The sequence below is a fragment of the Cryptomeria japonica genome, chromosome 4 (genome assembly GCF_030272615.1).
Source record: "Cryptomeria japonica chromosome 4, Sugi_1.0, whole genome shotgun sequence".
Classification (NCBI taxonomy): Eukaryota; Viridiplantae; Streptophyta; class Pinopsida; order Cupressales; family Cupressaceae; genus Cryptomeria; species Cryptomeria japonica.
In genome coordinates this window covers 521,479,088-521,489,863 of record NC_081408.1, presented here as the reverse complement: position 1 = coordinate 521,489,863, position 10,776 = coordinate 521,479,088, and the positions used below count along the sequence as shown (strand labels likewise).

At 35.2% G+C, this 10,776-nt stretch overlaps 1 protein-coding gene and 1 long non-coding RNA gene across 2 annotated transcripts; both read left to right on the top strand.

The window, feature by feature from the left end:
* The first annotated feature begins 2,600 nt into the window (after positions 1–2,600).
* Positions 2,601–5,919, top strand: LOC131040792 (probable leucine-rich repeat receptor-like protein kinase At5g63930). The gene is made up of 2 exons (XM_057973748.1): positions 2,601–5,360; positions 5,472–5,919. The coding sequence occupies exons 1-2, from the start codon at positions 2,624–2,626 to the stop codon at positions 5,822–5,824; spliced, it is 3,090 nt and encodes a 1,029-aa protein (XP_057829731.1). The 5' UTR covers positions 2,601–2,623; the 3' UTR covers positions 5,825–5,919.
* Positions 5,920–9,840: 3,921 nt separating this feature from the next.
* Positions 9,841–10,536, top strand: LOC131040791 (uncharacterized). The gene is made up of 3 exons (XR_009104932.1): positions 9,841–9,967; positions 10,054–10,097; positions 10,200–10,536. It is a non-coding gene; the product is annotated as an uncharacterized LOC131040791 (long non-coding RNA).
* The last annotated feature ends 240 nt before the right edge of the window (positions 10,537–10,776 follow it).

Genomic DNA, 10,776 nt, shown 5'->3' with positions numbered 1-10,776 from the left:
GCACAATGGCATCAACAATATTGTACAATTGAAGAAAAGTAAGTGGAGAGCACAATGCTAGGAAGAACAAACTATACTTCAAGCCTGATTCAACTACATAATGGGAACCTTGCTAGATCATCAAATCAAGGGTATCCCGTGAGGTTTCAAAGAATTTGATTATGTTGGAAGTATAGATATCTTGGTCACACATCGTTCAATGCCTTGGTCATTTCACAAGGCCTATCTTAAATTATTGCTCGTCTTTTACCATTTTAATTTACAAATTTTCGACTTCATCAACATATTATATTTCTAAAATGAAATTTTCATAAATGTAGTGCAATACATCATCATCCCACATGAATACATCTATATAGCGACATTTTGAGAATGAAGACAGTTATATTTACTTTTCCCTCTAGGAGTGCAATTTTTTTTTGTCTTATGTACATGTAAAAGATGCTTTCAACATATCCAATTGTAAAGAGATCCACATTTTTGCACATGTGTACTAACTGAACCAAAGCTTTTTTCTCCCTTGTGAATTATAAAAGGGAATGCAAGGTTAGTAGTAATGGGTTTTCAAGTTTTTCAAGTTTTGCAATCTAGGCAAGTAGAATAGTGTATTTTTCAATTTAAGCAATAGAATTGTTGATAATGGCAGAACTGAGTATTTCTTATAATGTATTGACTATTTTGAATAAATTAATTAAATCTATTCCAATTTGTCTCCTATGTTAACGTTCTCTTTATGTGTATGAATTGTGTCCATTAAAGATGGAGTGATTTGTCTTTGTACGTGAAATATGTTTGCAGGTTCTCTTCAAGGAAGGGATTAAAGTCTATAGGTGTATTTCAACCATCTAGAGAATATAATAGCAATAAATAAGTAGAATTCAAAATAACTTGCAAAATTATGTTTATGTCAGACATGGATGTAACAAGTTAAGCTGGTTGAATTGCTAAACTAGTTTGAAATACTTTAAGTTATGCAATCTTTACTCTATTGCCAAGAATTAAGCACTGATCATCAAAAGCTCAAGTGAATTTTAGATACCACTTCAAATATCATTGAAGATATTTCCCTTTTATGTTACTAGAAGTAGGAGTAGAGTAGAATTCACTCTCAATTTTGCCAAATAACGATAAATAACCATCGATATAGCCAATTCAAGGTTAAATTTAAGTAAATCAGGTTGATATTCATTGAAAGTAATTTGCATTTTAGCATTATTTGCTCATTTTATTATACATTCATTAAATATTGCAAATGCTCATCCTCCTAGGTCTTGAAGAGCCTAAATTGCAGGAGATTACTCAACCTTTGGTTGAAATCTTATTCATTGGTCACTGACCTTAATTCTTTGTTGATAGAAAATGGCTCATTCTTAGGTGAATTTAAGCAATGGAAACACCAACACAAACCTTCATGGCAACTACAAAAAATTCCAAGGAAGAACCTTCAACAACTAAAAAGATTACAACAAAGCCAAGGCAAAAAACAAAAACAGTCGCGAGCAACCTGTCAGAGCTCCTCTCGACCCTATAAACCTCTTGTAGTAGGATAGCCCTCACAAAAGTGAGCATATACCCAAACATTATCAAAATAATAGTCATGTCGAAGCTAGCAACATGATAACCTAAATCACAGTGCAAGAAAGGGAAGAATCCGTCACCCATAAACAAAAACACTCCGGAGAATCCCATTCTGTGACAACCTCCACAAGAACATCTTAAGAGGTCCAAAGGTAAGTCCAAGCTAATTAAATAGTTGATATGAAGGCCAAAGCCCATCACACACTCACCTATGGCACAAAGGACAACTTCGCTCCAACCTAGACCAGTGCACCATGTAGAAGGAGACAAATCCAAATACCCCATATCCAAGACTTCCCAAAAGAGGACCACACCATCGACCAGGTGAAAATGTACACGATGGCCTTCAGTGTCATCCTCCCCATTGACATCACCTTCTTGTCCCCTGAAACCTCCCCTCCTCCATAAACCCAAGCACTTCCCTTCCCACTCATCCCATTAGCACATGAAACTAGTCATTATTTTATACTTCTATTACTATATTTAACGTTCATATATAAGAATTAAAAATATTTATAAACAAAAATCATCCATATTTTATTTCTAAGACTATTTAAAAATAATATATTTGTTTATAAATAATTTTAAACATTCTTTTTGAAGTTGTTTTTCATTGTAATATATATGATAAATTAAATTACTATATATTATATACTTTTTATTATAAATTTCTGTAATCTAATAAATATTCGTAGTGTCATATAAAATTCTAAAATATAATTGAAAATTGGGAAACGGTCGGCGCACCATCAAATTCCAAGTCTACACTATAGCCTTTTACACGGATCGTACTGATAATGGAAAAAACGAAAAAAAGAAGTTTGTATAGGTCACTAATTGGGCCCACTAATTGTTCATAAAGGATACAATGTAGGTCTTCTTGACTCAAGTTTAAAGGCTCCTCATGAGCATATTCTTACATAGCAAACTAGAATGATCTTATAGCCTAGCCTTGGATCATTGTTTGATACCTTCTGAAGTGATTATTTTCCTTGCTAAAATGTTGGTGAAGCTTTCACCCAGCAGTTCCCCCTGTCGTGGAGTTATGTTTGTGTCTTCGGCCTCTCTATGGTTCATGCGTTTCTGTGGAGTAGCTTTGCTGCTTAGCAGTGCCTACGGGATTTCTGGAGAAGGCGACACACTTTTACAAATAAAAGAGTCGCTGCATGGTGGTGAAACTAGAGGTTTTCTGCCAGACTGGTCCAACGCTTCTGCTTCATCAGATTTCTGTAAGTGGCAAGGCGTCAAGTGCACATCAACACCAACATCGCGCAACGTTATTTCACTTGCTCTGCCCGGCCGAAACCTATCCGGTCACCTTTCTTCTATGATAGGGAAGCTCAGCCGATTGGAGGAGCTGGACATTTCGAGCAACAGATTATACGGAAGTGTTCCTCCTGAATTGGGAAACTGCACCCGCCTTCAGCACCTTAATCTCTCTCACAACATTTTAAGTGGTGTTATCCCATCTGAAATTGGGAACTGCTCAAAGCTTAGGTATATAAACTTTGCCTCCTCTAATCTGAGAGGCACAATCCCATGGGAAATAGGCAAATTGTCAAGGCTGCAAGAGTTAGATCTCTCTGAGAACCAATTGAATGGTTTTATCCCTTCAAGCATTGGGAATTGCACGGCCCTTCAAGTATTTGCTGTTTATGAAAACAATTTGCAAGGTCACATTCCAAGAGAGTTTGGCCTTCTCAGGTACCTGCAAGCTGTGCAGATGTGGAAGAACCTTGTTTCGGGGCATCTTCCCGCTGAGATGGGCGACATGTTAATGTTGCAAGAGATAGACGTGTCTGACAACTATCTTGTTGGAAGTTTACCAGAGGAGATTGGTAGGTTGAAAAGTTTAAGTTATGCAAACCTTGCCAGGAATAATCTTTTCGGGCCAGTTCCTTCATCCTTGGAAAATCTTAATAGTTTACAAGTACTGGACTTGCAAGGAAACCAATTCAGTGGCACCTTGCCCAAAGGAATTGGTTTTCTCCCAAATCTGACAGAGCTATACCTTACGGGAAACAGATTGGAAGGTCAGTTGCCTGCCTCCCTCGGAACTGTCAGCGATCTGCGGATTCTGGATGCCTGTGACAATCGACTAAGCGGAGAATATCCTCCTGAAATATGTAGGGCAAAGCAACTTACTGTATTGTGTCTTTGTAATAATTCCCTAGTAGGAAATATCTCGTTGATTTTGAAGGATTGTATCTCATTGAGAAGAGTTCGGCTTGAAAATAACCACTTCACAGGTCTCATTCCTTCAGAAATCTCAAAAGTGTCTGGTCTGGTTTACCTGGAACTGTCCTTCAACAGACTTCATGGAGAGATACCTGCCGAGGTAGGCCAACTCAACAACCTCACTGCTCTCTTTCTCGGTGGAAATCACTTAAATGGAAGTATTCCTCGTCAAATTGGGGATCTCACAAACCTGGTCAGGCTCAATTTGAGCAGCAATAATTTCAGCGGAAATATTCCTCCCCAAGTCGGCAGACTCGTGAATTTAGAAAAACTAGATCTCAGTCGGAATTCAATTGAAGGTGCTATTCCTCGACATCTCGGCACCAATTTTTCTTCCTTGTCCATCTTAAAATTAAGTTCCAACAATTTAAGTGGAACTATTCCGACTTCTCTGGGCGATTGCTCAAGTTTGATAGAGTTAGACATGTCTCGAAACCGACTTGAGGGATCGATTCCCAGGGAAATAGGAAAACTTGTGAATCTGCAAACAGGGCTGGATCTCAGTTGGAACAGGCTATCTGGTTCTCTTCCACCGGCTATTGGAAATCTGCTGTTGCTTGAGTCATTAGACGTCTCATTCAACCAACTATCTGGTAAGATTCCACCTGCTTTCTCAGGCTTGAAACTTCTTTCTAAATTCAATTTTTCCTTCAATCGATTCGCGGGCCGAATTCCTCCTCTGGAAGCTTTCTCCGAGGGCGCCGCAAGCGCCTTTTATGGGAACGATGCTCTGTGCGGACCACCCACTTCCAATTCCTGCTTGGAAAGTACTAGTAGTGATGGTACTAGTAATAACAAGAGCTTGGGGACTGGCAGCATAGTTGGAATTGTTATTGCCGGGTTGGCTACTGTTATGATTGTCATAGTAGGTCTTGTGTATTACCGGAGCAAGCTAACTGGACAAGATGAAGAATTGAACGAAGAGGAGAACACAGTTAATGGATCATTCAGCAAAGTGGAGGTGGATATTCCCGGAGGTTATAGACACAGGATTACTTATCAAGAAATTTTGAACGCCACGGAAGAATTCAGTGATAATTTTCTAATTGGCTCTGGTAGTTTCGGCAGAGTGTACAAAGTTCTTCTGACGCAAGCCGAGAATAGTCTGGCAATCGCTGCGAAGGTCTTAAGACTGCAGGAAGAAGGGAAAAGAAGTTTGATGCGTGAAATAGAAGCTCTGAAGTTCGTGCGCCACAGAAACATTGTGCGACTTCTTGGGTTCGTGTATGGGGGCAGCATCAACATGGATATTCTGCTCTTCGAATACATGGCAAAAGGTTCTTTGCGGGAGGCACTAAAATCACAGAGGCTGGGGTGGAAGATTCGACTGAATATAGCTCTGGGAGTGGCGCAGGCTATGAAATATTTGCACCACGACTGCAGACCTCCAATCATACACCGTGACCTTAAATCGACCAACATTTTGCTGGACGATGAGTACGTAGCACATGTGGCTGACTTCGGCCTTGCAAAATTGATCTATCCAGAAGTTCAAAGCAGTAGCTCCTCCGTTTATGTTGGGAGTCATGGCTATATGGCTCCAGGTACACATTTTTTTCACACGGATTTATCTTTATAGTTTTGGGGCTTTTCTTCTTTCAAAAAGTGGTGGGTTTTTTATATTAATAAATGTTTGTGGGTTATTTTTGCTGTAGAATGGGGCTACGGAGGAAAACCTTCCCCGAAGCAAGATGTGTTCAGTTTTGGAGTTGTGCTGCTCGAATTGGCTACTGGAAAAGCAGCCATCGTGGATGAGGAAGGAGGAGAAAGCAGAGGTCTGGCTGAATGGGCTGGTATGGTGAGAAAGAAAGATTGCCACATTGTCCAGGGTTTAATAGATCCAGAGCTGCTAAATGATTATGAAAAATGTGGAAATGAAATTGAAAAAGTAATAGAGATTGCCCTCCTCTGCACTCGACCGTCTCCAATAGAGAGGCCATCCATGCGAAGAGTAGTGGACTCGCTTTCATCCCCATCTTCACTGGTACTGGAATATGCCTCAGTATAAATAATTAGTAACTGACTATCTATGTACATGCCAATTATGTATTCTGGCGAATACAATCAATAAACGTTTACACGTATATGATTAAATAAATACATCCTTGGTGTAATTCCCCATTTAACTACGTGTCTTGTTTGGGGTTTTATATATATATATATTTGACAAATTTTTGTACATTATTAGATTTGCATGCCTAGCCTAACTTACGTCTAGTCGTATGCTCATTGTTTATTCCTAATTTGGGTTACTTAGTTGTAACCTTATTATTTTCTCTTCGTTTATTTTGCATCTTGTCTAATCTATAGTGGGTTGGGTCCCTTCTCTAGTTACTTTAATAAATCACGTAAATAATACCATGAGGGTTCTACAATTTTTTTTGGCATAACTACTTGGTCTTAATCCAAAGACCACAATAACATAGAGGGTAATAATATAATATCTTGCACCAATCATAAAGCACTAACATTATAAAGCTCTATATTATGAAATCTAGTGGCCTACCAATGCATATAAAGGTTGAACAACAATTTCCATACCACATTCTAATTTATGATTTGTAAAACACTATAAGGAAAGGTAAATCAAATCAAAGACTTAAACCATTTGTGTGAATCAAAATGCATTGACCAATTCAAGGACTTTGCATTCTTTAATCATTCTATGCCAAATTCTTACTAACAAATAGATGGAAAAAGTAAAGTATGTAATTTTCACTATAACAATACTCAACCAACCCAAACGAGTTTTCCTCCTTATTTTCTTTTCTCATTTCATGACCACCCTTCTTTCTTCTATCCCCTAACTTAAGCTTAAAATCTTTGCTCTCTTCCATGCATAGCACTCTCCATGGGAGGGTATTAGCAACACCCTATTAAATTCACTCCAAATGGAGTAAAAAGCTATTAAGAATCCTTCTGTAATTTATGGAGTACTATCACATTAATTTTTTTTAGGTACATGTTATTAGCTATCCATGTTCAGTTTGTCACATGACTATAGTCAAGTTTCAAGTTGCATTCAATGAAGGATATTGTAACACATATATAAGTATCTAAATAATGCATACTCATATTTATACTTATATTTATACATATGCAAACATACACACATACATGCATTGGCATGCACATGCACACACACACACACACACACACACACACACACACACACATGTCTGTGTGCATTTTCAATGATATATAAAGAGTACATGAGTAAGAATTTCATGTAATATGTTTGTATACACACACACAATGACATTCTTATATTCATTGATTGAGTAATACATGATTCATAATATTAAAATTTATCCATGAAAAAAATAACACTATTGCATCAAAAGTTATTAAAAGACAAACATATGTTAGTATGTAGAATGCATTTATCACACAAATCAAGAAGTGTAGATTCATGACACTAACAATAAGTAATTTCATGATGATTAGGACATGAAACTCTATTGCAATCAAAGGAAACAACTATCAGAGCATAAGAGTGTGTATGTGAGTTCTCATATCTTTGATGGCCATAACTTTTCTTTTAGATCCACATCCCTCTCTCTAGTGAAACTCTCCTTCTCATTCTTGGATAGGAAAATAGTATCCCGTATTTACCTCATTACGTGAAAGTAGTTAGTCTAATATTAAAATAAGTACAAAAATGTCAACAAGATTAACTTTAAATATAAAGCATGAAATTATATTTCCATTTGCCATGATCATTAGATGCATAGTTTCATCATTTTAGAGTATAAACCTATTGGATATAAAGGTTAAACAAACATAGTTGAATTGATAGAAAATCATGTTTTTCAAGTCCAAAATTTGAAATGCATGTTAAATTGCTCTAATCCAAATGGTACTATATATGTGTTGTAAAATCAAATTTGAATAAATGATATGCAATAGTTGATAAACACTTGTATTCATAATTATAATCTTGTCTTTATAGATCCACTCAATCAGGGAAATATTCATCCCTAAGTGTGAACTTCCAGATTATCCCTCTACCTTTTAGAAAAAGCAAAACCGTATCTTAAAGAGATGATAATACTTAATGATTTAATCATAAATTATAGATGATATTTATGTTCTATTTGACACCACTATCTAATAATTTTCAAAAATAATTATTTGACTTTAAGATTTTATCTAAAATAAGTAAGTGAATAAATTTTTTATAAATTTGATAGGTTTTTCTATTGACCTAATATAATTCTCAAATTATGAAATATTTTCTATAAATTTGACTTAATATAACAGTTACACCTCATCCTATAAAAACATGATTAATAAATATGATGTGATGCAAAATTTTATATAACATGATATAAAACAGGAATTCATCCAAAATAAAATTCTTCAAACGCATAGCCCTTGAAAAAAATAAAAGCAGAAACAGTTCCCTACTTCACTCTTCCACGCTAAATTAAAAAAACTATGGTTTACCCATTAAACATTTCCAAGTCATCCAGCAGCAGAGCATAACCGTAATAATGGCAAGTCAATATTAAATTGTCTCTACTCAATAGTCAACAATTTTTAAAGTCCTGAGCCTAGAAACTCACATGTCAATAATCAGTTGTTCTGTCATTTTCGTTAAGACAATGAGAAGCCAATAGTCAATTTGTCGGGCAACCTAATAATCGTCTGTTTGCTCTCGTTTTCGTAAGGACTTGTTCCAAGGGCTGGGGACATGGAAATTTTCAATTAATCTTTATTATGTCGAGTTATGTCAAGAGGTATTTATAATGACATCAAATTGTTTGTAAATAAAAATTCAATTTTCATACAATTTGACATGCAAGTGATGGGTAAATGCATGAAATATGCTATCTTTTGGTTTTTGTGGAGGTGTTATTTTATTAATCCAAATAAAATAGAATCCTCACCACTTGTCCTCAACTATATGAAACTCTTACATTGAAATGATAGAGGAAGAGTGTCACAATATTTAAAAGAGAACAATCAATAAAATCAAGTAGCAATAATCAGATTCCTTTCTGTTATAAGATATATCTCGACATAATTTACCTCTATTTTTTAAATATAGATATACTAGTATAGTGTGAAACAAAGAAAGAAACGAAGAATAATATTAATGTTTTGAAAGCTGTCATTTTTTTCGAGTCACACATTTTGAAAATTAATTTTGACAAATCTTGTGCATTAAAATTTCAAAGTGATTTTATGTGTCGGTGCATTGAACTTTTGACCATACATGTCAGGTCAATAGAAAATTGGTAACTTGCCATTTCCTGTACTGTGATCATGAACCTAAAAACTCACAATTCAATAATTTTAAAGTCCTCAGCAGAATAAATCTAGAAACTCACTAGTCAATAATCAACTGTTCGGTCATTTTCGTTAACACATGTGAGAAGGACTGATGGCTTATAAATCCAATAAAATTAGTCAGTATACGAAACTTGGTAACTTGCCATTTCCTGTAATGTGTACTGTGATAATTTTAAAGTCCAAAGATACAGGCGAAAAATTAGTTTACCCATTAAACATTTCCAAGTCATCCAGCAGGGGAGCATACCCATAGAACAAGTCATAACGATAATGGCAAGTCAATAGTCTATAGAAAATTGGTAACTTGCCATTTCCTGTACTGTGACAATCCAATAATTTTAAAGTCCTCAGCGGAATAAACTCACTAGTCAATAATCAACTGTTCGGTCATTTTCGTTAACACGTGTGAGAAGGACTTAGCGCTTAGAATTTTTCAGTATACGAAATTTCAAAGCTTGAATTTTGTTAGTCTTTATACAGTGTGAAACAAAAAAATGGGGAATGCTATTAATGTTTGAGAACAACTTTTTCCGAATCAAACATTTTGAATTTTATTTTCACACATAATAGTGTGAAACAAAGAAAGAAACGGGGAATGATATCAATATTTTGAAAGCTGTCATTTTTCTCGAGCCTGGAATCTTCCAGATATCCGAAAGTCATAGTGATGAACTTTTCACAGAGTGTTATAAATGTTATATGTATTTGTTTACAATCAGAGAATGAACGGCATATAACATTTATCAAACACCATCCTCTCTCTATTTCCTCCAGACGGAGATGACCAAGCTCTCAATCTTCACTGTTTTACTAATTTTGCTGTTAATATTTCAATCAGACTGTCGTCTCCTTGGTAATTTTGTTTTTCTTGATCTGTTATTTCTTAAACATTTAAAGGTTATTGCGAAGACGTATTGATAGAATTTCTTTTATTTGCAGACTCTGACAATATATATGAGGGGAAGATGGGTGTAAAAGAGAAGGTATAAATACTAAAGTATTTTCAGTTCTTATTTTAGATTACTAAAGTGTTCTAACGAAATAATATTTGTTTATAATTATGTGTTGCGTTGATGATGAAATAGATGAAAAAGAGAACCGACGAAAAAGCAGGAGCTTTCTATAGAAGGAAAGAGCTTCTATGGATACATTCTCCAAACAAACATTGCTATGTCGGCCCATGTTAATTTAAAAACAATAAAACTAACAATATGTAATAGTTACGCTCAATAAGGTTAGTATTATGTCTATCTGTAATATGTAATAGTTCAACATTTATGTAAGGCGAGGAATAGCAATAATCAATTGCCAAATTTCTAGTCGTATGATTCCTCTGGTTCATTTTGATGATGTGATTATATAAGTATCGCATGAATATCGGATGTCATTTTAACTTCAATCTGTATCAGAATTGCTGGAATAATATCGGAAATATGATTATGCATACATTTGATATGGTATAGTTTCAAAATTCTTGATTGAGAGCTTCTAAATTCTTAATTTGATATGGGGTATATGATTATGTAGACATTTGATATGTTATAGTTTCTAAATGATTAATTGAGAGATACTAAATTGTTAATTTGATATCAGAAATATGATTATGAAAGGGTTTGCTGAGGATTAGGAAGCATTATTCCTATAGGGCTAGGGTTTTGTAGT

Bases quoted from the DNA above. Each gene is read 5' to 3' on its own strand.
- LOC131040792 (XM_057973748.1), top strand. From the start codon at position 2,624: ATGTTTGTGTCTTCGGCCTCTCTATGGTTCATGCGTTTCTGTGGAGTA. The intron at 5,361-5,471 runs GTACACATTTTT...TTTTTGCTGTAG, and splicing joins TCATGGCTATATGGCTCCAG to AATGGGGCTACGGAGGAAAA.